Raw genomic sequence first — 27,629 nt, 5'->3', positions numbered from 1 at the left:
CGTCCTCCGCGGCGGCGGCGCGCGGCCTGGTCCTGCGCTTGCCTCCGCGCGCCCCCCGCCCCCCTCTATGAGGCAGCGGCCGCGGCGGCCGTTAGCGCTGTCGCTCCGGGGCCCGTGGCGGGCGGGGCTCCGGCGGGGCCCGGCCTAGTCCCCACCCCAGCCCGGCTCCCAGCCGCCCGCCCTCCCTCCCTCTCTCCCCGATGCAGGGGGCCGAACTCCGGGATGGCGAGGCAGCGGCGGCGGCGGCCGCTTCGTACCGAGTCCTGAGCCGCCTGCTCGGCTATGGAGAGGCGGCCCCCGAGCCAGGCCCTCCGCCGCCGCCCCCGGGCCATGGCCCCCCGCCGCCGTCCTTCCTCGCGCGGCCCGGTGCGCGGGGCTCCCGGCCGCCGCAGCTGATGGTGTTCCGCAACGTGGGCCGGCCGCCGGAGGAGGAGGACGCGGAGGCAGCCCCGCAGCCAGGACCCTCGGAACTGCTGTGTCCCCGGCACCGGTGTGCCCTGGACCCCAAGGCCCTGCCCCCGGGGTTGGCGCTCGAGCGGACCTGGGGCCCGGCGGCTGGACTCGAGGCGCAGCTGGCGGCTCTGGGGCTCCGGCAGCCGGTGGGGCCGGGGGTCAAGGCGGTGGGTGGCTGCTGCCCGTGCCCGTGCCCCCCGCAGCCGCCCGCCCCGCAGCCCCAGCCGCCTGCCGCCACCCCGCAGGCCGGGGAGGACCCCACGGAGACGAGCGACGCGCTGCTGGTGCTGGAGGGCTTGGAGTCGGAGGCCGAGAGCCTGGAGACCAACAGCTGCTCGGAAGAGGAGCTCAGCAGCCCGGGCCGCGGCGGCGGCGGCGGCCGGCTCCTGCTGCAGCCCCCGGGCCCCGAGCTGCCCCCGGCGCCCTTCCCGCTGCAGGACTTGGTCCCCCCGGGGCGCCTGAGTAGAGGGGAGCAGCCGCAGCCGCCTCCCCCGCCGCCGCCGCCGCCGGGGCCCCTCCGGCCGCTCACAGGCCCTTCCCTGAAGGGCTCCCTCAAAACCCGCCTCAGTCGCCTCTTTCGCACCAAGAGCTGCCACGGCGGCGGCTCCGGGGCCGGCAAGAGGCCTGCGGGGGAGCTGGCCGCCTCGGCCGCGAGCCTGACGGACGTGGGGGGCTCCGCCGGCCGCGAGCTGGACGCCGGGAGGTAAGACCCGCTGGGGGCCTGGCAGGCAACGTGCCTTTTGTGCTTCGTTTCCCGTTTATCCTAACGAGATCCTGACAGTTTCTTATGCTGTGGCGATCGGAAGGAGGCAGAGAATTGGGGCTAAAGGTGGTGCCATCGCTCATTAGGTCAGAGGCAGTGATGGGAAACAGCTTTCATCCTGAGTTCGTTCATTCCCCTTGGTATGTCTCACCTGGTTAGCATATATCTCTCTCTCTCTCTCTCTCTCTCTCTCTCTCTCTCTCTCTCGCTCGGAGATGATTTGAAACCATGCCTCCACCCCACCCCTACCCTGGCCCAGCTTTTAAAGTTTCCCCAAGGTGTGTGTCTGCCTGCCATTCGCACCCACAAAGCGATCGCTGGAGACAAAAAGTTGGTGTTGCATTTTGACCACCTTGCTTATGATTACTCTTTCTGCTCCACCAGCACCCCACCCCCTTCACACTACGCATACAAATGAGGCGGTGAGTTGTAGGCCCACCGTCAATTGGGCCTCGCAACACCAAGGCTTCATGTTTTCCTCGTTGGGCTCTTATGTACGAGGTATCGCAAGCCCGTGTGCCGAGCACTGTCAGTGAAACTGGAAAACAGCTTTGCTGTCAAGCCCATGTGAGAATTCTAAGTCTGAGGTGTAAGTATTGGTGCCTGAGTTCCAGGTGAATGGATGAAACTTTCAAACTTAGACATTGAGGTTTTTCCCCCTGCGTTTCCGAAGGGGTGGGCTGCTCAGTATCATCCAGTATATATTGCTTTAGAAAGCTGTCAACTTCTGTGTCGGTGAAATGAGACTTCCCTTGTGGTAAACGCCACTGTGGTTTGTGCTGCTGAGCGGATTCTGAGAAAGGCTGGGATTGGTTTTGGTGCGGCTCATGTGATGGGTTCTTGAGACACACTGGCAGCCACAGCCCGAGGCTGAAGAACAGGTAGACGACAGATTGAGAACTCTGTGCACCAGAATCACGTGGGGAGCTTCGAGGAAAGATCAGCTTGTCTGAGGGCCCAGGAATTTGATTTTTAAAAAGCTCCCCAGTTGATCTGAAGTAGGACCTGGACTGGGGACCACTCATCCAGGACTTCTCTTTTCAAGGGAACTTGGGTTCTCCAAAAGGGAAGTGTGGGGTTCCTTTGACGTAGCTGCCCTTTCGGAACAGCTGTGCAGGGGCTTATTTGGGTGTCAAACCAAACGTCCCTAAAGAAATCGGTAGGCTGATGCATGTTACCCCTTCAGGTAGACCTGTGTCTGCATTTGCCTCCAGTGAGCTCATGCTCAGGTCTTAAAAAGTGTGTGGCTGCTGAAACAGCTCTTTTGTAGTAGGCTCTGCATGCGATGCTCCACTTAACCAGAATGGATGAAATTCTCCTCATACGGGGGGAGGGCAGGATTGAAGCCGTGGGTAATGAATAGGACGGATTGCTAATTTTCTTGTGATTTGTCCTGCCTTTGTTCCATATTGACCAGGCCTTGGTCTGGGATTCCAGAGACGCTAGATACGAGGGGTGGCGTGAAATTAGCTGCCCCGTCTAATAGATTAGGAAGAGGAAAAGGCATAGAACATTATACGGTGTTTGCCTTTGGAAGCAGAATTTAATGGTCATTGGCTGCTCTGTCACCAACCCTCACACTAAGCACAATACAGACTTCTGCTGCAGAGCACATTGGGCTGGAGATCTGCAAAGCTTAGTTCAGGGCACTGGAGAATTACATTTTTTGGTCCAAAGGCTTTTTCTGATGAATTGGAAAAGAGCTAGGTATTTGTGTACGAGCGTTTGGCTGACTGCTGTGAGGAGGCAGCTTGTTGGACAGAGAGTGTGAACACCTAGACTCCATTTAGAACTCCAGCAGCAGCTGTGGGATGCTGGCCAATTGTGTTTTCTCTCTTTTTATTCTTTACTAGTAACTAGCTCCCTATCCTGACCTTGTAGGAATAAAGTGAAGACAAGAGAAGTGGAGATGGAATAGTTTGTGCTTTGGAGCAGTAATAGGATTGAACTGGTGATTTTTTATTTTTTTTTTAATGCTAGATTTGCTTGTTAGCTCTTACACAGTTTCCTATGTGCCAGTCTTGCTGGCAGCCTCGCAGCTGCGAGAAACTTGGTAAGTCTGGCCAGGGTAGTTGTGATTTCTATGGATCTGCACCTCCGAAGGAAGGAAGAATGAGTTTGGGTATTTAGCTTGTTCTCTTGTTTTGATTGGTAGGACCTGGAAGCTGTGAGAAGTCTCAGTCTCTTGCCAGAAGGTATATGCCTTCCTCTTTAATGATTTGGAGCCTTTGCTGTATAATTTGGGGCTTTAATAGTAACCTCTGGACATGATTCTCTTTGCTCTGCTTAATATCTACCTTTCCCACAGTTTATCACTAGAAAATACTTCCTATAATCATTTTATAAGGCTAACAGTTTCCATATTTTAACATTAAGAAAAACTTTAGTTCCTTTCAGATGTTTTAGAGTGTGCTAAGTGGACCTGCCTGGTTATTTGGAGTCTTAAACCTGGTTTGAGTTAGCTTAGAGAACTCTTGAATCAAAGGATGAAATGGGCCTACCAGCTAATCAGGCTTCTGTTGTGGAGAACTGGGCTAAGCCTTTTACACATATGCTGAATTCACAGAGCTGGGCTTGGTGCCTGAGGGCTGCAGTGTAATATAGAATTGCTATTTCAGGAAAACCAGAGAAGTTCCCTTTTCTGTTTCACATATGTTGAGCTGATTGTCTTCCTTTATATTTGATGAGAAATGGTATTTGATCTGACTTTTTAAAAAATTATCACTCAATACACACTTGGTTGTAAAGTTTCATTGTTTAAGTCTCGCGCCCCACCCCCCCGTTAATGACGAAGGCTATTAGTATCGATCTTCATAAGTTGCGAGGTGGAAAAATGGAGAACAGTTCTGTAGTCTTTTTCTCTTTGTTTTTTGGGGGAAGATACAATTCTGGGAAGAGAGGCAGGCTGCCTTGGCATCAGTTTGGGGCCCTGCTGTTGTGGACAGAATTGGCAAACATGAGAAATCCTTTTCTCTGTTGCCTTGGGTCTTCAGGTCCAAGGGGGTAGTTTTAAGAAATAGCATGCCATACTGAGAGCAAAATGATTGTACGGTGTGGTGAGGAAGTTCTGACTCTGTGTCTGAGTTTGGGGTCCATACCTCTATTGATCTTTTTAACTATTTTCACAAAGTGGTTGTGGTTGAGATTGGCAGCTCTTGTTTGGAACGAGCAGCCTGGCTTCAGAAATCTCTGTCCATTTGAGTCTTGTATCTTTCACTCCTTAATATCTCCCCTGCTAACATCAGTACTAAGGTTTTAGACCTTGCACTATACCTTCTGGCTTTTCCCTGAAAGTTCCCTCTATAGGTTCTTTAGTTGGTTGATGATGGAGTTTTGGATCTGACCTTGCTGCACAGATGTCTGTGTATTGGAACTAAAAATGAACACATGGTTTTTGTGCCTTAGCACATGAACAGACACTGGCTTATGACGTGTTGAAAATGGCACAGGCTGGCTGAGTTGGCACTGTGTGCTTTAGCAGGGGCAGAGGTAACTTGCGGCTGTAAAGCCTGGTATTTGGACATTCTTGTTTGGAAGTTACTCCAGAAAAGAACACGTGCAAGTCTCAAGGCATCAGTAGAGGAGATTAATGGACAAGGAAGGGAAGGCATAGCTATTTCATTGTTTATATTTTAGGTTTCGAGGAATTTGAAAAGTAGCCAATGGTTATATCAGTGTGTTGTCGCCTGTCTAGTCTAATTCTTTTAACTCCTTTTATCCCACAGAGCTGTTGCCACACAGTTAGCATTTTCAGAGTGAGGAAGGACGGAGGCCTCTGTTACCTGCAGCACAGGCAATGCTTAGCTGTCACAAAGGACAGCTTAGCCTCAAAGAAGACCTTTGCCTAAGGTCTCCTGCCACCCACTGAGGCATAGCCCCCCTCCCCCCCCCATCCTACTGCACCCCACCCCCAAGTCTTTTTGCTACTAAGATTCACATCGCCCACTAGCGGTTACAGTGGCTTAACTTTGCACCCTAATGCTTGTCAAGGTGATGTGGGGAGAAATATAACATGGGAATGAGTTATAGAAAGGTTAGTTAAAAATGTTATCCCAACATTCGTGCTTTAAAAAACACACACAGCATATCCAGCTTTTATCATTTTAAGTGTTCCATATATACAAAAGAAGGTGTGTGTGTGTGCACTATAATAATAAATGCATACCTAGGCACTCATCTCTAAGCTTAGCAGATAGAATGTATCAGTTACCTTTGAAGACCCCTGTGTGTTGTTTCCTGATTATATCTCCGCAGCTACTGTAACCACTGTCCTCAATTTTACGTTAATCATTCCCTTGCTTTGTTTTTTAATCGTCATCTAGATTGGTCTTTTCATGACTGACTGCCATTAGAATGCTCCCAGGATCCTTGAGACAGAAACTGCTTTGGATTTTCAGTTAGAGTCTCCTGGAGAGAGAGAAACATTATTAGCCTTTCAGCCTCTCAGTCCCACCTCTCCAAGCTTCCAGCTCTGAGGCCCCTTATGTGCCAGGAAAAACCCATCCCAGGGCTCTTAAATGCCTCTGCCTGGGTTTAGATTCATATGTACTTCTTTTTCCAGATCCTAGAAACTATGATTTCCTTCTTCAAAATGCTGGGGCGGGGGAGGAGACGAGGCGGAGTGAGAAGGCCTCCCTCCGCAAGCTGTGTGCGTTCGGGCACTGCCGTTCTCCAGTGCCTGGCACTGAAGAGATTCGTCCCGGCATGGGCAGATGGCGGAGGAAGGCAGCTTCCTGTGAAAAGAGGCACGCGGCCAAGTGGCTGAGGTGTGAACCCTGTGAAGACCAATGCTTAGGTTTCTCCTTGCTGGGTTCCATGTACCATGGTTACCAAATAAAAGCCAGTTTGGAAGCTCTTCAGTCTTAAGTTCATGTCCAGTGGAATTAACTTTCTATTTCAGCCCTCTGGAGTGTTGGAAATAAGCTGCAGACGGTCATGAGCAACTTTTATACACAGGGACTATGCATGCTTGTGTCTTGTATGATGCAGCCATTTCTCCCCTGGGCGCCGTGGATGGGCATTTATAATGGGCACCATCATTAGACTTCTTGAGTCTCAGCATGGAGGGAGGCTGCAGAGGAGGGAGTTCCGGAGCAAAGATCTAGCTTCTGGGCTATTTTTGTGTAAGATCTTTACAGTATGGTTTTAAAATTTTGTTTGAATTGAATTCTGAGAATCTCAGATATCTATGCTAAAACATGCATAAAGATCTAAAATAAAATAATTTTAAATATGATTTTCTTTGCTTCACCTTTCCTACATTGGTGCAGTTGAAGTTTCATTTAGTCCTTTGGATGAGAATAATTTTGGAAGGTCAGCCAGCTACAAGACCCTCAAGTCAGTGGTGCAAAGTTTTTGTTTGTTTGTTTTTATAATTATTTATTGTTGAAAGTATTACATATGACTGCCTTTTGCCTCATTGACCCCCTCCAACCTGTCTCTCCACCCGCCCCCCTGCCAAGCCTTCAGCACCCTGTTGTCTGTGTCCATAACTTAAGCATATATGCACACAAGGTCTTTGGTTGATTACCTCCCACCCACCTATTCTCCCCCGCCTTCCCCTGAGATTCCATACTTTTCCATGCTCCCATGACTCTGGATCCACTCCGTTCATCGGTTTATTTTGTTACTTATAATCTACATATGAGTGCGATGTGATACTTGTCTTTCTCTGACTGACTTATTTCACTTAGCATGATACTCTCCAGGTCCCTCCATGCTGTCTCAGAGGGTAAGATATTCTCCTTTTTTACTGCTGCCTAGTATTCCATGTATAAATGTACCACAGTTACCCACTCATCTGCTGTTGGACACTTGGGCTGTTTCCAAATGTTAGCTATTGTACATTGTGCTCCTCTGAACATAGGGGTGCATACCTTCTTTCTCATTGGTGCTTTGGGTTTCTTAGAATATATTCCTAGAAGTGGGATTGCTGGGTCAAATGGTAGTTCATGTTTAATTTTTTGAGGAAACTCCATACTGCTTCCCATAATGGTCGCACCAGTCTGCATTCCCACCAGCAGTGAACTAGGGTTCCCTTTTCTCTGCATCCTTGACAGCACTTGTCATTTGTTGATTTGTTGATGGTAGCCATTCTGACAGGTATGAGGTGATATCTCGTTGTTGTTTTAATTTGCATCTCTCTGATGATCAGTGACTTTATCTTTTCATATGTCTCTTGGCCATCTGTATGTCCTCTTTGGAGAAGTATCTAGTTAGGTCCTTTGCCCATTTTTTTGGTTCCCGTTTTTTAATTGCATTGTTTGTCTTCCTTTTGTTAAGTTGTATGAGTTCCTTTTATATTTTGGATATTAATGATATCAGATGTATCATTGCCAAATATGTTCTCCCATACAGTGGGCTCAGTGGTGGGAATTTTTTAAAAGACTAGTTTATTGAGGTAGGATTTAATACCACCTAAAATTCATCGTTTTTATGTGTTCTATTAATTTTTTAAAATATATTTTATTGATTTTGTACAGAGAGGAAGGAAGAGAGATAGTTAGAAACATCGATGAGAGAGAGTCATCGATCAGCTGCCTCTTGCACACCCTCTTCTGGGGATATGCCCGCAACCAAGGTACATGCCCTTGACCGGAATCGAACCCGGGACCCTTCAGTCCCCAAGCTGACGCTCTATTCATTGAGCCAAACCGGTTTCGGCTGTTCTATTAATTTTGATAAATAGTCATCATGACCTCTGTCACAATCAAGATGTAACATATTTTCATCACCTCCACAAGTCTTTGACTAGTGGTCGTCAGTTCAGTCATCCTGAGTGATTTTTAAAATAATGTGCACTGTTTTATTTATAAAATTTATCCTTATTACTGAAAGTATTGAACTTAGCACATTTCTAGCCAGAAAGTCTCTCTTTTCACAGGAGATCTGGGTTTTTCCAGCTTGCTCCCTGGAGCAGCTTCCCAGGGAAGTCACAAGGAGAGCTGTGTGACTGGCAGTTCAGAGAGGAGAAGGGGCATCTGGTTTGGGTGCCAGGCAGAGCCCATAACATAGGGAAGCCCCCTTGTTAGTTGCTGGCTTTACCCCATGTGCGTGTCTTTCGTGGTTGAAGATGACATGTGCGTCCTGCAGTGCTGGTCTCAAACCCAAATATGTTCTCTGGTTCACTTTGGGACCTGCTCTCCTAGCAGCAGGCCCCAAGGGAAAGCACCTGGTCAGATAAGAGGCTTTTCCTTGGTTCCCACATGAAAATAAACTGTGTTTCTGACTTCCTCTAGAAATAGACTTGCTAATTACCACTCAAGGTGTTTCATTCTATGTGGTGGGTGAGGAGAGATCCAAAGGGATTTCTCATGCTTTTGAAGGCTAGTGAATTCTGTAGCCAGATCTATTTAAGGAATTGCCTTAATTGTTTTATTCTCCCCCTTTAAATTTTAGGCTTTATTACAAACTGTTGCTGATAATGACTGGGTTTGCTTTGTTTTTCAGTGCACATGGAATTGAGTATTGTAGAGGTTTAACCACCCCCACCCCTTACTCTCTCTGTGCTCTTCACCCCCTAGGAAACCCAGGTTGACAAGAACTCAAAGTGCCTTTTCTCCGGTCTCCTTCAGCCCCCTGTTCACAGGTAAGGTGATCTCTTTTTTCCCCCTGTCACCTGAAAGCAGGAGTGTTCTGAGACCTGTCAGGAAACAGCATTGCAGAGGGAGCTTCAGGCCTACTGTGCTTATTTTCTTCATTCCCTGCCTGCTGGGCTTGGGAGGGGCTGTTTTTATGGTGTAGAATGTGTTCTTGGCTTTGGATGCTTTATAGGTTGAGGAGTGACTGCTTGCTGGTAATTAAGTGACCCTGGCAGTTATGCCGACCTTAGTTCAGGGTCATCACTTATAAATTAAAAGGAGGAATTACAAATTTATAGGCTCGCAATGCATGAAGGACTCCTAAGAAGTCATACAATTCCTGTGTCTGCCTCCAAGGGAGTTCATGGATTATCTAATAAACACGGCCCATGATTATCTAGTCTATTTTTAAAGACTTTGGGCAAAGGGGATTACATGAACTCTTGTCTTACCCATTTTAGGGGGTAGCAGTTCTTGCAGCTGTCAGAGTTCTTCATGGTGGCTAATTTAAGTCTATAATGTAACTGCAAGGAACACAGTTGCTAAAGTAGGAAAGCGGTTGAATGTCCTTTGGGCAACTCCCTTCTCTTTAATGGGGAACTTTTTCAGGGAGACCTTTTGTTGTGTCAGTCAGATGAGAAGCTCCTGCTTGAATAAGCTGCTTAAAAGAAGGTCTTTGGCACATTGCTTCAAGTCTTAGAAACTGGATGCTCATTGATTGTGACTGAGAAGATTTTAAAAAAATAATTCCGATTTCAAACTCTTTTGGTGCTGTGTCCCTCAAAGAGATGATTGGAGGAATTGTGATTAGGGATAGACATTTCCAGAGTTAAGCAGGCTAGTGGGACCCCCGCCCCCAGCCCTTACTACATAGACAGCCATGAGCTGTCAGACAAGTGTGCTGGTACCTGTAATAGGCACAGGTGAAGAAGGAGATCTCTGTTTTTATTATACCTCAAGCCCAGAATTAATCTTTTTTTAAAATGTATTTTTATTATTTTTTTAATAGTGATTTTGGTAGTGTGGGTTTACATGCACAATCTCACATTCTAGTGATGGGGTGCTTGACAACCCATTCCTATCTTTCTTTAGTGTGGAGTTTCCTTTAAAAAAAAATGTGTATATATATATAATTTCAGAGAGGAAGGGAGAGGAAGGAAGAAGAAATAGAAACATCAGTGATGAGAGAGAATCATTGATTGGCTGCCTCCTTCACGCCCCCTACTGGGGATGGAGCCCGAAACCCGGGCATGTGCCCTTGACCGGAATTGAACCCAGGACCCTCCAGTCTGCAGGCAGACATTCTTTCCGCTGAGCCAAACTGGCTAGGGCCAGAATTAAAGAATCTTATGTAGTAATATGTCTTTCTGGTTAATAATTGTTTCCTCTCTAAAGTAAGGAACACCCAGATTTGAAGTGTTCTTGTTTCACACAGCTTATCTCCTTTGAATTATATATTTTTATTGAGATACTATACCTACAACCTAGACCTCTCTGACCCTTCAGGAGGCACACTTGTCTGGGTTCATCGCATTGCTCTGGGCATCTAGGTTATTGGATAAGCTTTGTGATGAGTCCAGTATGTACTACAACTTCCACTGATGACTTTTAGAAGAGCTTTTCTGTTTATCTTAATCTATGATCAAGAACTTTGTAAAAAACAAACAAACAAACAACAAAGTCAAAACTGTGTATTAGGTTCTATTATAGACATTGGTCTTTAATAATAATAAAATCCAGCTGAGGGGCTAATTGAGCCTCCCGAATAAGAGAAAGATATTGGAAATAACACCCTCAAATTAGAGAAATCCCGAGTTCTGACCTATTTTTGGCTGTCAACCTTAGTTAATAAAATACCCTTCATCGTCTGGTGACTCCATGGAGAGAGAGGAGCCAGGGCTGGGCGGAATGTATACGGCAGAGAACAGGACTGCGTCACATGCTGGGAAGTAAAGAGAAACCACATGTCATCTTCCTAACCTCCCACCCCCAATCAACTTCCTACTGAGAAGCTTCCTCGTAGCTTACCTGACTCTTGGCTGGCTGTGGAAGTAGTTAATTATTGGGGTTGTAAATGTACTTTCCAGCCTTTGTAGCCTTAGCTATTAGGAACTAATTCATATCTGAAACGGGTTCTCTTATGAATGAATAGTCTGAAAACTAGACATGGAAAGCCGTTGAGGAAGAAGTCAGGGCTAACCGTGGGACTTTATTTGCATGCGTGTACCATGCAGTTCTTACGTTTCTGGCACTTGCTTTCTATGTCCACTTGGACTTGTAACGAGCTGCTTGCTTTGCTCCCTAAGGCAGAAATTAGTGTACAAGTCTTTAAAAATAGATGGTGTGGTTTCCATTTGAATAAAGAAGATCGCTTGGTCAAGGTTATATTGTCAGTGGCACAATCACAATTATTTGACTTTCCCACTGTCAAGTCCATGTTTTTATCCTTAAAGAATCCTTGACCATTAAGATGGTAAAGAAATGATAGCATTGAAAATTGACTTCCCAGGTGGTTAGGGGGTGATTCCAGCCCTGGGAGCATTAGATTTTGAGCTTGTTGAGAGCCACCACTCTTACTTCCCTCGCTTGCCCTTTGCTTTCCTTTGCTCTGGCCTCCGCTTTGGGCAGGTGTTCTCTAACGCGCTTGCTCCATGAATCCCTCAGGTGAGACAGTATCGCTTGTGGATGTGGACATCTCTCAGCGGGGCCTGGCCTCTCCGCACCCTCCAACTCCCCCTCCTCCTCCGAGAAGAAGCCTCAGCCTCCTAGGTACAGTCTCCTCCACTCTACCTTCTTGCTATAGTGGGAGTGGGAGTGCTTGGGTCTGTTTTTCTTTGCCAGGAGCCAAACAAGCTCCTGGGTTTCCAATGATAACCAGTTATTCCCTGTCCCTTTCTCAGCACCCTGTCATCTCCTTAAGCGGTTGAATGAGTGTCTTACCTGCATGCTATTACAGCATTTATTATCCATATATTGATTAGATCTGCATTTATCTTACCCTGAATCTACAGCTAGTGGGCTGCTTTAAGAATAGCCTTACTCTCCTGCAGAGGAAGCCAGATTCAGAGGATTGTTGCCCTCTGTACAGAAAGATAGGGTGAAGGTCAGGCCACCTTGCCCCAGCGGGCAGCCTGATGACCCTTCTCCCTCTCCTCTGCTTCACCTTGCCCAGTCTGTGCTCATATTTCTGAATCTTTTGCTTTTGTTCTCTCTTCTAGATGATATCAGTGGGACGCTGCCTACATCTGTCCTTGTGGCTCCGATGGGGTCTTCCCTGCAGTCTTTCCCCCTACCTCCGCCTCCTCCACCCCATGCCCCAGGTTAGCTTAGCTTAGAGACAAGACTTGCAAGAGTTGGGAGTACAAATGATAAACTTTTTGAAGGATGGGAGAAATCTATTTATGGAAATAACAGAACTTATGAGAAAGCTTATAGAACTCCTTGAAAATGAGGCCAAGAACTGATTTTTTAACCTGTTTTTATTTATGGAGTTGAATTTGATTTTTGTTAGAGATAAAAGACTATTGAATTTTTTTCGTCTTTTTGCCACTGAGACTTTGGTTTTTAATCCTTGAGTAGACATCTCTGAGGAAACTAGTTTAATTTCAGGACAGTGAGGAGGTTTAATATATTGCTGGTTTTCAAAGTTCTGTGGTTTTTCTAAGCTTTTAGTACTGACTCTGCAGCCTTGTAAATACGTAGCAAGCATTTAGTAGCCCATACCTGCTTTGCCAGCCTCCAGTACCCAAGGAATAAAATGAACGAAATCGGCATTCTTTTCTACTTGCCTGGCAAAATGGTTACACTTCCTGGGCAAGTAAGCGAGGCACTATTTCCAAGGCTGCTTTACCGGCACTTCACCTCGAGGTGCGAGAAGTTGGAATCACTCTAGGCTGGTGAAGGCCCTGAAGTAGTCACCTTAGTCAGGTTAGTGAGCAGCTCCCCACCCCCTTCCTGGGGTTCAGTGCCCTCACCCATCCTCCATAGCTTACACAGCCCACACAGCTCTTGTCCCCGCCCATCAGCTCCTTCCCGCTGCTTTGGCTCTCACCCTTCCAGCTTAGCTTCTGATGGCTTCCCCCCTTCAGTTAGCATCTCTGTTTTGGGAGGAGGGTGTACTGTGGTTGGGAGCATTGAGGGGAAGCAAGTGACCACCACTCTCTCGCCTTACAGATGCGTTTCCAAGGATTGCTCCTATCCGAGCAGCTGAATCCCTGCACAGCCAGCCCCCCCAGCACTTCCAGTGTCCCCTCTACCGGCCCGACTCGAGCAGCTTTGCAGCTAGCCTTCGAGAGTTGGAGAAGGTAGGCAGCACTTGAGCACTGGAGGCTTTCCTCCTCTTCCACTCCCTAGTTCTGTATCTGACTCCCTTTTTATTATTTTTAGAGGGAGAGTAGTTTCCTCGTCTCTGTGTTTATAGTGACAAAGCAAGATGGTTCTGTTATCAATTGCATAAAATATATTGTAAAATTGAACCTAGGGCTTGGGACCTTTCCTTTGGGAAAATGTTTACTTAGTCTAAACTGATCGTAGCAGGTTAACTGATTCCAGTCCCTCTTCTCTTCTTTGAAGAGCCGTGGTAATGGAATTGTAGAATTCTTCTTCTGCTTTGGAGAGTTAAAAGTATACTGAGCCTGATGTTTATTGCTCTTACAGCTTTTCCCTCCTGAAATGTTTGGAAGTGGGGTTCTCCTGTGGTAAGCTCGATTGTGCTGAACACTGACATTTCTCTGTTCTGTTAACCACTTGACCCCTTTGTATCTTTGATAGTGTGGTTGGTATTGGGGACCAATGAATTGGGAAGATGCAGAGATGAAGCTGAAAGGGAAACCAGATGGTTCCTTCCTGGTACGAGACAGCTCTGATCCTCGCTATATCCTGAGCCTCAGTTTTCGATCACAGGGTATCACCCACCACACTAGAATGGAGCACTACAGAGGTAAGAGGTGCTAGTGTGGGGGGAAGCCTTCCTCTGCCTTTGCTATTTGACTTTTTCATAGGAAGGGTTCATAGAAATGGAATTGTGAAATGGAGAAAGAATCTCATAGAGTCAATTGAATGCTGATGTGGGCACTGATTTCAGTCACAAAGAAAAGTTGGCAGGGGTAAGGATGAGAGTAAGGGTTCCATTTAAAAGTCTTTTCAGCATCTTGTTTCCTAAATAGGAGGGCCTAAACAAGACTAGTGAAGAACAGAACAAAGCCAGTAAAACTCTCCTGGTAAAAAAAGAAATAACCCAGACAAATTCTCCCCAACTTTGTTCATAATTAAACTTAACATTTAGAGATACTTCCTCTTAAATCGTATGGATGGAAAGGAGACGAGTGTTGATGTTGGACTGTTCTGTTCTGAATTTCTTTGCCTGATCGTACATCAGCTCTTCTGCCAGTCAGCATGGTGATGATAATTCTCTCTTGGTCAGCTTTGTAGTCTCTTAGGAAAAAGTCATCAGAACTCCAAGAGTCTGTGAAATCAACTTGCTTTGTGGACTGTCTACCTGCTTCCCAAGTAGTCATGGTCTGTGTGGTCATGCTGTGCTTCATGTCGCCGCCATGTCTGTAAGGTGACTTGTTTAACACCACTCTGGATTAATTCTGCAGCAGGGCATTCTGCTTAACTTGGGCCAGAAACTTGTGACATCATTGGTGGTAGGACTGGATGATATCGATATATCACTTGTTGAAATACCTGCGTATGTTATAAATTTTAAAAGTGTGGAGAACTTTGGGGCGTTTTAGGGGCTTGCCTCTCCCATCTCTCACACTCTTCCCGTGTGTGACCACCTTAAGTGAGCTGTGTTAGACATCCATCGCATGCTCTTCTGGGCACCACCATGTCTTTTCTGCCTCCAGCCGTGTTCTCTCTCCCATCTCTCACACTCTTCCCGTGTGTGACCACCTTAAGTGAGCTGTGTTAGACATCCATCGCATGCTCTTCTGGGCACCACCATGTCTTTTCTGCCTCCAGCCGTGTTCTGCTGGATTTATTTGGTTTGCTTCTCTCGTGAGGCAGTAAGTAGCTGTTTAGGTCAGAATGGTTTCCTCTGCCTCCACCTTTGTCTTAGCGATGCAGGAAGAGAAAGGAACTCCGGTCTAAAGATCTGAGCATTAATTAGCTAGATCACTGTGGGATAGACTACTGCCTACTTTCCTGCTGTTTCTAAAAGCAAACATCAGACAAACAAATGCAAAACAAAGCATTTCAGAGGGAAGTATTTTTATAAACCCATTTTAAAATAAATGACTAGACTATGGGAATAAATGTTTGACCTCTAGATTCCTGATAGGTGAGATGCCAGGAATGAGAGAGCTCTTTCAAATGGTTCTCCAGTTACTTTTTATTCAAAGGGATTTTTATTTCTTGAATAAATGGAATTTTTAGTAGAAGCCTTGTGGGCCTTTTAGTGCCAGTTTGCAATGGAGCATTTGTCTTTGTCGTTTTAAGTGATACTGTAAGAGTAGCTAGCGAGACTCAGATCCGCAGTTTTCTTGAGTGATTTAGTTTCCCTTTTGTGGGTGATTCTTTTGGATTTAGAGCTTTAGTTGTTTTGTTTGAAGTCCTGGGAGTTCAGATTCCCATTCACCTTTGGGATCTTGAAGTTTGGGGTGGGATCTTTGTAACATGTTGGGGCATAGAATTTTAGAAGTTAAAGGAAAGACTTAGAATTTGATTTTTTTTGTGCCCAACACATACATGAATGGGTAGTACTCACAAAACCTCTCTTCTTGTCTTTCTTCAGCTGTCCCATGAATACTTGAAGACTTAGGTCTTTTTGAGGGGAATGTCATTTAAACTCGCTTTTGCTGTGGCAATCTTCCCCCCCCCCCCCCATTACAGTTGACATTCAATATTAGTTTCAGGTGTACAGCATAGTGACTGCACATTTATATAACTTACAGAGTGATCCCCTTGATAAATCTAGTATGTACCTGACACCGTACATAGTCTCTCTCTCTCCCTCCCCCATATATATATATATGGATTTTTTCCCATTACTTTTTCATAGAGTGGGAGGGAGGAAGGAGGGGAGGGGGAGGGGAGGGGGAGAAAGTAAGGGAGAGGGCTGTATGTCCTCTTTGGAGAAGTGTCTATTCAGGTTCTCTGCCTGCTTTTTATTTTATATATATATATATATATATATATATATATGAAAAAATCATTGACTGCCTGCCTGCTTTTTAATTGGATTTGTTAGGGGGTTTTTGGGTGTTGAGGTGTGTGACTTTATAAATTTTGGATATTAATCCCTACGGGATGTATCATTGGTGAATATCTTCTCCCATTCAGTAGGTTGTCTTTTTGTTTTGTTGATGGTTTCCTTTGCTATGCAAAAACTTTTTAGTTTGATATAGTCCCACTTGTTTATTTTTTTCTCTTTTTTTTTCTTTTCTAAGGAGATATATCAGAAAAAAAATATTGCTAAGAGAAATTAAAAAAAAGGTATTTTTATATCTTTTTCCTGACTTGAATTTATTATTTACTTTAACAAAAGCCTTGTAAGACCTAATGTGTGTCTTATTAAAGGCAATGTCTTTCTTTCCATTAACTATAGAACAAGTAGGAACAGGTGGCTTCAGGGACCTTTTTCTGGTTCAGCTTGCCCATAAAGTCTTGCCCTCTGAATCATAAAAATGTGCAAACCAGCTTCCCATATCTTTTGAAAATGTTTTACATTTTTACCTCTCCTTGATGTTTACTGGTAGGAACCTTCAGCCTCTGGTGTCATCCCAAGTTTGAGGATCGCTGTCAGTCGGTGGTGGAGTTCATTAAGAGAGCCATCATGCACTCCAAGAACGGGAAGTTTCTCTATTTCTTGAGATCCAGGGTTCCAGGTATGGCTGTGGCTGTTATAAAATTATTCAACTTACTTGGGCATAGTCCAATATAGAATCAAAATGCACCCCCACCCCCACAAAAAAGGCCATTCTTGCTTAAAGCTTTTTTCTTGGCTCTTAATAGGAAACATTCTTTCTAGAGTCCAGTGGTTAGTCCCCTACCCTTGTACATTAATCCCTCAGCATATGGGAAGCTTCTCTAACCACATGAGTGAGAAAACGGAACCTTCCTCTGCTGTCCAGGCATCATGTGAATATTTTGCACTCTGAGAGGTCTCCTTGTCCCTGATCCAGGCATCTTACACTTACATGTGAAACAGAGGTGAGAGCTCTCAGCTCATTTCCACGGAACAGGGAAGGTAAAAGAGTGTTCACTGGAAAGACAGTGGTGAGGGCCGAGAATAGGTTCTCCGGAGTGAAATCTGGTAGTTGTAGTTCTGCAGGTGGAAATCCGCGGTCTTGGTGGAAGCACAGAACACAGAGGTGAACTGTGTTCCCTGGACTCTTCATAAGGGAAGACAGCTGCATTGTTCCTACTGAATATTCCTCTTGGTTTCCATTCTTGAAGGACTGCCACCAACTCCAGTCCAGCTGCTCTATCCAGTGTCCCGATTCAGCAACGTCAAATCCCTGCAGCACCTTTGCAGATTCCGAATCCGACAGCTCGTCCGGATCGATCACATCCCGGATCTCCCACTGCCTAAGTACGATGCGGTCTGTAGGGCGGGGGCAGGAAGGAGGGCTACTTAAAAATGCTAGGGAGGCTGCAAGCCAGTTCTCAGGCAGGCCTGGCAGGTTCACAGGCTTCACTTCTCCTTTGTCCTGACACCTGACTAGGACGGTTGTTCCATTGCAGCCAGAGGGAGGAAGGTGTGTGTCAGTCTCTGAGAAGGTAGAGGGAAGGAGACAGAACTATAATAAGTGAGAAAGTGGGAATTTTGTTAGGGTTGCAAAGTCTTTGGTATAGTCTCAACCATATAGGGATTGAAAAGAAGGAAGAGTTGAACAAAGGTGGTCTTTCTTTTCAATCTACATAAATGGCACTTTGTGTGTATTCCTCTTATGTTTTTACAGACCTCTGATCTCTTATATCCGAAAGTTCTACTACTATGATCCTCAGGAAGAGGTGTACCTGTCTCTAAAGGAGGCGCAGCTGATTTCCAAACAGAAGCAAGAGGTGGAACCGTCCACGTAGCGAGGGGCCCTGCTGGTCACTACTGAGGGTATGAGCTCTCTGCCTCTCGTCCAGCCATGTCTTCCTGGGCAGTTGTCATCATGCATGGGCCTTGTCCTCCCTCTCTCCTCCCCCTGCCATCCCGTGTGTATCCAAACATCTGCCCACAGTTACCACATCCGATAACAGAGACCCCAAAGGGGCACCCCAGTTGGAAAAGAGCAGGGAGACTTAAAGAAGAATATGTTTGCCAATAACGTGCAGGCTAACTACTGGAAATGAAGAAGGAGAAGGACACACGTGTAACTAAGTGTTCAGCCTTCTCTCATACTGCGCTGAGCTCCCTGATGCTGCACAAATGATGTGCAAAGCTGGAAGCCAAAATGGAAGGAAGGAGTCTTCATCAAAGGAAACGCAGACATGCCTTTAATTGCAATAGAAATACACTTCAAGGAGAGCTCCACTGTGTCCCATGGCTCGGAAAGGGGTAGAGGAAAAACAGCTCCCTCTTTAGAGATCCCTTTAGGCCACTGAGAAGTAAATGGTTCAATAGAATGAGTGAATTAACGAAGGAATTCATTTATATAAGAAGCTATTCTACCATTCTACACTAAGTCCTACTCATTTGTTTTCCCATAAAACATCATGGAAAGCTGGTTTGTGCAGATGAGTTCTAATTAGTCTTTTAAATTTCATTAAAGTGAGCATTGAAAAGTAGCGGTGAGTAGGGACCAAATTCCCACAGAATAGTGATTTTGGTAGTGTGGGTTTACATGCACAATCTCACATTCTAGTGATGGGGTGCTTGACAATCCATCCCCATCTTTCTTTAGTGTGAAGTTTCCTTAAGAAAATAAGTAAATCATATATATAAATATATATATATTTATTATTGATTTCAAAGAGGAAGGGAGAGGAAGGAAGAAATAGAAACATCAGTGATAAGAGAGAATCATTGAATGGTTGCCTCCTGCAGGCCCCCTACTGGGAATCGACCCCACAACCCGAAACCCAGGAGTGTGCCCTGGCCCTGGCCCTGGCCCTGGCCGGGAATTGAACTGGTTCATAGGTTGACTCGCAGCCACTGAGCCACGCCTGCCGGGCTCAGCTCCTCTTTTAATCCCTAGAGTCCTAGTAGGTAGGCCTCGGTGGAAATAGGTGGAAAATTAAGGACTAAGGGAAATGGAAAGAGGGAAGTTAGAACCAGTTTTTGGCATTCCTGTTGTAGGCTACTCAGGCCTCCTGACAGAGGCTGTTGCTGCATCCCCCGCAGCTACAGTGCTTGTGGGAGTGCTTGGCTCCATTCTTCTTTTGAGCTATACTCCAGAGGCTGAGCTATTCCTTCACTCTGTTCTGGTTCCACTCTGTTGAACCACTCTAATTTTTTTACCTCTCCTCCCCCCTAGGCATTTGGTTGCCAAGCTCCAGTTTTGAAGAACCAGATGAAGGTATCATGAAAAGAGGAGTGAGAAAAAACCAAGAGGAAACAGGAAGGGTTGGGATCCTCTGTGCAAAGACTTTGGTCCCCCTCACCACCCTGGGGCTCGGAAGAAGCACACAACCACACTGTCTGAGTGAGGCTCCAACCTTCCCCATTCCGCCGTCTGGTGTCTTGGAACTGGATGAGCTCCTGGAAAACTGGAAGAAGTCTCAACACTGTTCCTGTTTTTGGATATTTGTTTTGGATATTTACATTTCTTGATATGGAAAACTCAAAGGCAGCTGGGTTTCGCGCCCATTGGATTGGAAGTGGTGTGAAGGGTGAGCAGGTCCAAAGAAGGACTGGGGAGGGGGTTGCCAGTGCCGGTCAAACAGCTGGTGCCAAAGGCAGAGTGCGAGTCTTCACCATTGACCTTGAAGAAGGGGAGAGAAGGAATCAAGTGCAGATGAAGTTAGAGTTTCTGAAGGATGAGAATCTGCTCCTCTTTAGCATATGTAGCTTCAGTAGGAGCGGGGAAGAAAGGAGGTGGGTGGTCTCGGAAGATGACTGCACAAAGACTGGCAGATGGCCTCAGCCGGGGGAAGTAGTGACTCCTTGGATCCTTTTAATTTAGGAACCTGATTTCAGAATCACCTCTCACAGAAGCTGGATTTGTTTTATTTAATTTTTAAGCTTTGTGACCTCAAGTTAACCTCGTTCTTTCTCCATCCTCAACCTGTTCCCCAAGACAACTGTACATTTCACTCTGGTCATGGTCACGTCATTCCTATTGCTTTCGCCAGCTGTCAAGGCAATAGTTTTTTTCATCACCTGAGCAGTAGCACTCCAATCATGCTGCTAAAGTTAATGGAGCATGCCTCCAGATTCTTAATGGCAAACTGTACCCATGACTTAGGAGCCAGTGTTCTTACCTCCGGATGTCTGTCAGCTAATGAGAGGGACTGGAGGAAGGCTGTGAAACGAAGCTGTCATGGTTGTGCTCTTCCTGCAGAAAGCTCTCTAGTGTCTCAGCCATAGCAGGATGTCCTTAGATCAGAGAGGAGAAGGGCGCCACGTCTCATGGTTATCACTGTTGTCCCCCTTGTGGAAAGGGCTTAACTTCCCTGTGTTCTTTCTGGCAACCCAAACATTTTCCAGAGTCAGATCCTGTTTGCCCTCCTTTCATTGGGATTCTGTCAGATGCTAATTTCAGAGTTGCCAGTCTTCCAGTGGACGTGGGAAGGAGGAAGACAAACTCCAGTGTTTTTCAATAGTCCTCAATTTTCTCTGAAGCAGGCCATTGTCAGATCATGTAAGATTATGCGTTTGCTTTTATGTAGAGTTACTCTGGGGAAAGGTTTGCTACTAAAATGTGAAAGTTGAGCTGTTTGGTCTTTACTACTCTTTTGCAGTAGTGTTCCATTAGACTGCCTCTTTTGCTTCCCCTGCGCTTATCTCTGTCTCATCTCATTAGATAAATAGTACTGTCAGGTCTGTGGTTTCTTGATGGCTTGGGGTGAGGCCCAGTGATTTTGGGCCTCGCCCATAGCTGAGCAGGGAGGAAGTGTGCACTGTTACTGGCCTCTGAAGAGGTGGCCCACAAAGGGAGCTGTGAACCATAAACACAGCCCAGCCTCTGGCTTGTTAGAAGGTACCTCTTTATGGTTTCCATGGTAGTATTACCAATCAGTTAAGACTGTGACCCCAGAAATGGACTTGACCTGTGAGTCTTGCTTCTCGAGGGTACAGATTAATTTGCCATCTTGCAGAAAGTGCCACCCTCACCCCCACCACTGGAGCCTGAAGTCTGGAATCCATTGGGATCCTTGAGGGGCTGGTGTGCAGCTACCTGGGATGTTTTTAAAAACCTTTTTGGCTATAATTTACAAACTATTCTTAGTATTTGTTTGCCTGGCTCTGGGCTAGATATTGAGGAAAACACAAGAAGTGGAAGACATGGTATCTGGCCTTCATGACCTTTTAGATGACTGCCACACGGGAAGAATTGGGGAATGAGGCCCATGTTTAAAGAAATTCGGAGTGGTAAGATCAGGGTAGACAGATGGTGTAGGAAAGCTGAGGCGGGGAGGCTTTGGATCGTGGGCGAGGGCAGGACAATAAGCTGAGAAACACAGGAGCCAGAAGCACGGAGGCAGAGATCTGCATGGTGCACTGAATGAGCAGTGCACAGCCCCACGCAGAGCGGAAGCACCTCAGAACCATCCTCAGTGCATGGTCTAGACCGGAACTTCCAGGCATGGGCAGATCTGACTGCTGAGGGCTTAGGATTGGGTCCAAGGCCAGAAGCCCCCTGGGTTCCTGCCCATGGCCAAGGACCTCACTGCTCTCAGGGCAGCCTGGGGGAGGGAGGCAGCTCCCGGGCCCTCTGTGTGCCAGGGTTTCTGTTAGAGATTTCCTGTGCTCAGGTGCAAGTCCAAACCCTCTGAGGAAGCCCAGCCTCACCCTGTCCTCCTCCTTTCTGCGAAGGATGGTGTTCATCTGTGTCCGAGATCTGTCTGTGTTTAGTCACAGCCCAGGCTGCAGCCCAGTCCTTCCTCAGGAGGGTGGGCTAAAGACAGAGGAGTGCAAGGGGCGACAGGCTCCACCAGACTGGAGGAAGAGGTGTGGGGAGGTGCCAGCCTGCTCAGAGTGAGCTGAGCAGGAGCAGAGCCTGTGGGCAGCACTTCCCCTTCATCTCTGGCTGGGCCCACCCCCTCCTCTGCCAGTTCTGGGCAGTGCTCATTGGAATGCAGTCTTCGGAGGGTGCTTACTCCTTTTTGGTTGTATTTTAAAGTCACAAACTGGAAAAGGCTCACTCCTAGAGAGGCTCACCATAGCTCAGTGTGGGGTCAGTCCCCTGAGGCCCTCCACACCTGAGGGAGCCTGTTTCCCCGTACTCTGTCTGCAGCCCACTCCTCTGGAACCTTCCTCGCTGTGAGCTAGCGACAACTACTGCTACAACTCGCTACTACTTGAAACTCTGTGCTGGGGTAGGAGCACATGAGTAAGGAGGGTCGGGGTTGGTGTAGGGACTAGGTAAATGGGTGACGCTGGGAGTTTGGGACCATTGGCGATGACCTTGGCCTGGTCTGCCTGTGCCTCGTTATGGTGAATGTGTATTCACTGGAGTCTGAGCCGAGGACTGCACCCATCAGCCTCCCCCAGCCTATGCTCCTCCGCCTCTTTTCTGCTTTTCACTTAGTGATTTTGCAGGCCCCTCATTAAGGTGGGAATGATGTTAAGATGGCCTCGAACACCCATGTAGTGCACATCCAGGAACTGGGAGCAGGGAGGGCGGCTAGTGGTCCCAGATCCGGGTGTGAGACTGGAGTGGAGCTGATGCCCTGGGGCGGTTGCTCATTCCGCTTCACCCAGAGCCCCCAGGAGAGCTGGGCCTGCTAGGAGCCCTCAGGGCTCAGCAGGGGGGCGGGGGGGGGGGTGGACTTTTCCCTTAGGTTCCATCTGTCTGCCCTGCTGCCTCTCCCTTGGCCTTGAGCCCTGAGCTTGGAGGACTGGGCACTGGGAGAGCCCTGTAGCTGCTGGTGGCAGTGTGAGAGTAGCGTGTACATGTGTGAGTGTGTGTCTTCATTTGTGGAAGTCTTGTCACCAGTTGGGGTGTTGAGAGCATCTCCATTGGGGGAGACTTGCCATTTGTTTTCCACTTTTAAGAGAATGACATGCCCCCTGTCCGTAAGGGAGGAGCTTTTGAGTTAGACATTTTCCCTATGGGAATCCTCTTGGTTCTGTCTCGTGGGGAAGGGGGAACAGATGAATGATTTTTCTCTCTTAATCGTCAACACAGCTGTTCTTACACTGAATTTGTGCTATTGCATACATGTAGCCATCTTTCTTTTCACTGCAGCAGTGTTTATTAGTAGTTCAAAATGATTTATTTGCTCCTGGGGAGTAAAACCTTTTTTATTAAAAAAAGAAAAAGACAAAAAAATGTGACCCCCCCTCCCCGCCCCCGCCCCCATGATCGTGATCAGATTATTGGGCCACAAAGCTCAAGAAGGCAGAGGCAGGTCTGCCAGCCGCCTGACCTGCCCTGTTTGACATGGGAGCCTTCCTGTCAGCACGGAATGACAGGAGCCTGCAGATGGAGGGCAAAGCCTTGGGAAGATGGGGTTGGACCGCAGAGACGGGCACTGGGGACTGGGTGCTGCGGCTAGAAAAATAGAATAATGAATTGTATTTAAAATATTGACTAATCTGCCAGAGAAAGACCTTTCTTTACATGCAGATTCTGTGTTGTCTTTGTCCTTTTTATCCCTTCTTGACCTTCCTTGGTGTAGGTGCTGTCCATTTCTTTCCTGTTTCCTTCCCATCCTTTCCACCCCCTTCTTCCAACTCTTTCCCGTCACCTCGACCTCCCGGAAAGCCAGTCCTGCATGCTGAGTCTGTGACTTGCCTTCACACCCATTTCATCTTATTTTGAGGACACCTGGAACTGCTCCCTCCCCATCTCCCAGCCCCCCTCCTCTGCATCAAGGGGCAGGCAAAAGGCAGCCAGCCAGCCGTGGCGGAAGACATGCATGTCTGGTTGCAGCTGGACTGCGATCTCATAGTTGCCCCTGGAAATAGAGTGCAAGGAAAGCTTAGGGCACTCTTGATCAGAACCAGGGTAATCCCAGCCCCGCTCAGAACTGCACCCTAAGCCCCTCCCCAGCTCAGGTGGAGCGGAGGCTGGTCTGACTGCTCCATCCTTGGTGCTCCGCCCAACAGGGACCCTCCCTCGCTGTTGGGCCCAGAACCTGTTCCAAGGGTCAAGCGTAACCCAGGCACCAGGCTGTGGGCAGGCCAGGTATTGGAACGCCCAGACTGGTGCTGCCAGCGGCCTAGCCACTGCTGTACTTTCTGTGGTTACTTTTAAGAAGCTCGAGGCGGGTGTCATTCTGTGCCTGGGCAGTTGCCGATTCTTCACCAAAGGGGAGCCACACCCCCTGCAGCCACTTCTGCCCTTCAGCCCCCACCTGCCGCCCATAGCCCTGCCTCCAAGCCAAAGCGTGGCCTGGCTTCTATCTTCCCGTTTGGTTTTCCTCCTTTCCTCTCCCTTTTTGGGCTTAATTTATTAAAATAGTTACTGTATAATTTATTTTCATAAGCTATAAAAAATTACTAAACGGTTAAAATAGACTTGCAGGCCAATCTTAAATGGGGTGGGAGGGGCTGAGGGTGGGGTGGGCAGAGATGTTTTGATATAAATGAAACAAATGCACTTTGGGTGTGTTTTGGTATTTTTCTGGGCTAGAGGGGGTGGGTGGGATGTCCCTGTAGATTAGGTCCAGAATGGGTTGTCTGTATATATTGTATTAATAGGCATGATTGATTCTTGTAAAGGGACATTAGTAGCTGCTGCAGGTCCTGTTTGGAACCCCATGTACAATTCCCAGTTTTTTGTAAGTGTCAGTGCGGGAGACATTTGACTCTTGTGTTTGTATCTCCTTTTTATGGTTGCTGTACTGACCCATGTCTTTTTGGGGAGGGATGAAAAGAGATTTGAAATAAAAATGTTTAGAAATTATTTCATGTTATTCGAGTGTGTGGTTTTCAGGCCCTCTCCCATCTCATATGACGCCTCACACCATACCCCCTAAGGTCAGATGGCCCATCTTAGGGATTGGGGAACCCCTGTGATGTCAGTCAGCTAGAGCACATCCAGAACCGGCTTGTCAGAGTTAGAGATGTGGAAAACGTATTTTGAGTCTGATGACCGCTGCTCAAAGCCGCCTTCTCCTTCCTTAGGACATGCAGGAGCTTTCTCATGCCTCAGCCTTTGTGCTCGGTGAGCATGGTGTGTGTGGGCTCATGCTTTATCTTAAAACATAGTCATTCCTAGTTTATAGCTAGGCTGGCAGCCAAGGTTCTTTCATACGTTTATCTGTATCCCTCTGCCTTTCTAGCTCATTTACTGGAGCTGTCCTCCTTGGGGAGAAAAAGTTCATGTATGTTTCTCTGACAACTGTCTGTACTTGGGGCCACTCAAGTCTCCTCTTCACCTTCCCACCCAGCCCATTACCAACTTCCCCACTGAGAGGGCCAATATACCAGCTCGGCCCATTTTGGGGAATTTTCTGCAAATTCGCTGCATCCTCAGTGGGGGAAACATGCTGAGTAAAATAAAACCAGAGTTCTCAGAAGCTGCATTTCCTACGGACTAGACGTGCCTCAAGGAGGGAGGCTGGGAATCCCCGGTCCCGTCAGCTCACAAGTCCCAGGTTCAAGGTCGGATGAAATATAGCATGTCAACAACAGCATTAACTCCTGATTGAAGATCTCTCTCCTTTTGGAAGAAAAGGTGCTCCGAGCTACGAATTGTGAGCAGCATTACAAGGGAACATGCTTAAGTCAGAATCAGCAATTCATGTGCTCTAATGACCAGCTACCAGTTGGACACAGTTGGTCAATCGGAATCCTTGTGCATCTCTGAAGGTAGATTAGTTCCGGAATGGGTTGTCTGTATATATTATTTTCATCACTTCAAATTGGCACCATTCATGTTGGGATTGGTTTGTTCGGAAAGAGGTACTAGTCTCTTCTGACTTGGGTGATAGACCCATGGAAGGAAAGGCATTCTTTGGAAACGGGGGACCCAAAATTAAACTACCACCTCCTATCCCCTTCACCCCTCAAGCCTGAAACCACCACTTCATCTCCTGCGTTCTCCTTTTAACATTCTCTCACAAAGGCTGCTCCATCTCTCCTCTCAGTGGTGTCTCCTACACATACTTAACTTACTTGAATTCAGTTATAAGCATGTGGCAGATAGCAATAGTGCAGGGATTTCCCCTCCGTTCCTTTGTGTGTCCGCCTGATCGCAGACGAGGTAGGAAGTGAATGTTGGTTTCCTCCAGCCTCTCCCAGTGTGAGCAGCTTGTGCATAATGATTCCCGTGCCTGTTTGTGCCACGTGGCTCCTGAAGACCAGCCATGTTCACCTGGTGTCAGAGGCACAAGAGTTGATTCTAGTTCTGAAGAGGCACTAGCTGGGTTGTCGTTCTCTAATGAAGCTCCTTCCCAAGAGGCTTCCCAGAGGAATTTTGGCTGCAATGTTATCCCGTTTAAGCTGTGATTTCGTCACGCATCTCTTTCATCGCCACATCCTAGTTGAGGCAGTCCCCTTTTTCACCTGAACAATTCAACAATTGCCCAACTGATCTCATGTTTCCCCTCGCTGATCCTTCTTAAAGGCCTTCTAAAAATAAAGATGTACTTAGGTCACTTCCTTAGTTTAAAATCGTCAATGAGCCCAGCCATCATGGCTCAGTGGTTGAGTGTTGACCTATGAACTAGGAGGTCATGGTTCAATTCCTGGTCAAGGCATATGCCTGAGTTGCAGGCTCGATCCCCAGTGTGGGGCATGCAGAAGGCAGCTGACCAATGATTCTCATCATTGATTTTTCTCTCTCTCCCTCTGCAATCTGAAATCAATAAAAATATATTTAAAACAAAATCGCCAATGACTGTTTACTTATCGAGAGGAAAATCTTGACTCCTCAACTTGACATTCCAGGCTGTTTCTCCTCTCCTGCCACACGAGCTGCACTCTGGTCACAATGTGTGACCGAAGTTCTCAGATTATGGCCACCCCTTCTTCCTGCCATCCCTCTGCCTGGAGGACCTGCACCTGTCACTCACCTGCAGATATTCTGCTCATTCTTCAAGGTTCTGCTCCAAGGCCGCCTCTGGGATTTCTACCAGTCACTCCCAGCCCAACACATGCTCTTTCCTCTGGTTAAGCCATGCCCAGCTGGCACGGCTCAATGGTTGAGCATCTATGAACCAGGTCACAATTCAATTCCAGGTCAGGATACATGCCTGGGTTGCAAGCTCATTCGTCAGTGGGGGGCGTGCAGCCTCTCCCAGTGTGAGCAGCTTGTGCATAATGATTCCCGTGCCTGTTTGTGCCACGTGGCTCCTGATTCTCATTGATGTTTCTCTCCCTCTCCCTTTCTGAAAAAAAATAAAATAAATTATACATATATATATATATATATATATATATATATAATATATTATATATCATTATATATAGTTCATGTGACTTCCTGCTCGCTCCACTGTGAGGGATAGAGCCCATGTCCTGTTCCGCTTTCTCCTTGCCCCCAGGCCCGGCACAGTTAAATAGATGTGCCAAGGTGGTTGAAGGAATGTGAGGGGGTGCTGTTTGTTTTCCTGGGTTTCTCATCAGCCAGCCTTGAACCTGGATTTTCACCTTTCACACAGGACAGCTGGATTGTATGGGGGGAAGGGGTGGCCACTAAATGTCAGTCTTCAGAATTTTTTTCCAAGATTTTAAAAAATATATATTTTATTGATTTTTTACAGAGAGGAAGAGAGAGGGATAGAGAGTTAGAAACATCAATGAGAGAGAATCATCGATCAGCTGCCTCATGCACACCCCC

General features: G+C 47.1%; 1 protein-coding gene and 1 long non-coding RNA gene across 4 annotated transcripts; one reads left to right on the top strand and one right to left on the bottom strand.

The window, feature by feature from the left end:
• On the top strand, positions 1-24,749 carry SOCS7 (suppressor of cytokine signaling 7). Of its 3 annotated transcripts, XM_084863122.1 has the most exons (10): positions 1-1,156; positions 8,740-8,804; positions 11,461-11,565; positions 12,015-12,116; positions 12,970-13,100; positions 13,567-13,735; positions 16,500-16,628; positions 17,200-17,335; positions 17,706-17,854; positions 19,212-24,749. In XM_084863122.1, the coding sequence occupies exons 1-9, from the start codon at positions 201-203 to the stop codon at positions 17,824-17,826; spliced, it is 1,914 nt and encodes a 637-aa protein (XP_084719248.1). In that variant the 5' UTR covers positions 1-200; the 3' UTR covers positions 17,827-17,854; positions 19,212-24,749. The 3 variants fall into 3 exon arrangements, with proteins under 3 accessions (XP_084719248.1, XP_084719246.1, XP_084719247.1); XM_084863120.1 differs by lacking the exon at positions 12,015-12,116 and having other exon boundaries at positions 62-1,156; XM_084863121.1 differs by lacking the exons at positions 11,461-11,565; positions 12,015-12,116 and having other exon boundaries at positions 62-1,156.
• On the bottom strand, positions 19,897-26,662 carry LOC311611210. Its single transcript, XR_014793088.1, has 2 exons — positions 24,048-26,662; positions 19,897-24,014 (listed from the first exon to the last, which is right to left on the bottom strand). It is a non-coding gene; the product is annotated as an uncharacterized lncRNA (long non-coding RNA).
• Positions 26,663-27,629: the final 967 nt, after the last annotated feature.

This window comes from Pipistrellus hanaki (assembly GCF_964339955.1).
Source record: "Pipistrellus hanaki genome assembly, chromosome: 16".
NCBI classification, from domain to species: domain Eukaryota; kingdom Metazoa; phylum Chordata; class Mammalia; order Chiroptera; family Vespertilionidae; genus Pipistrellus; species Pipistrellus hanaki.
Note: the sequence above shows the minus strand (reverse complement) of the source record. Positions and strands in the feature narration are given on the sequence as shown.

What these genes read in the sequence shown, in the direction of transcription:
- SOCS7 (XM_084863122.1), top strand. Translation starts at nt 201, where the DNA reads ATGCAGGGGGCCGAACTCCGGGATGGCGAGGCAGCGGCGGCGGCGGCC. An exon ending in CGCGAGCTGGACGCCGGGAG is followed by an intron (nt 1,157 to 8,739) that starts GTAAGACCCGCT and finishes TTCACCCCCTAG; the next exon opens with GAAACCCAGGTTGACAAGAA. An exon ending in GCCTTCGAGAGTTGGAGAAG is followed by an intron (nt 13,101 to 13,566) that starts GTAGGCAGCACT and finishes TATCTTTGATAG; the next exon opens with TGTGGTTGGTATTGGGGACC.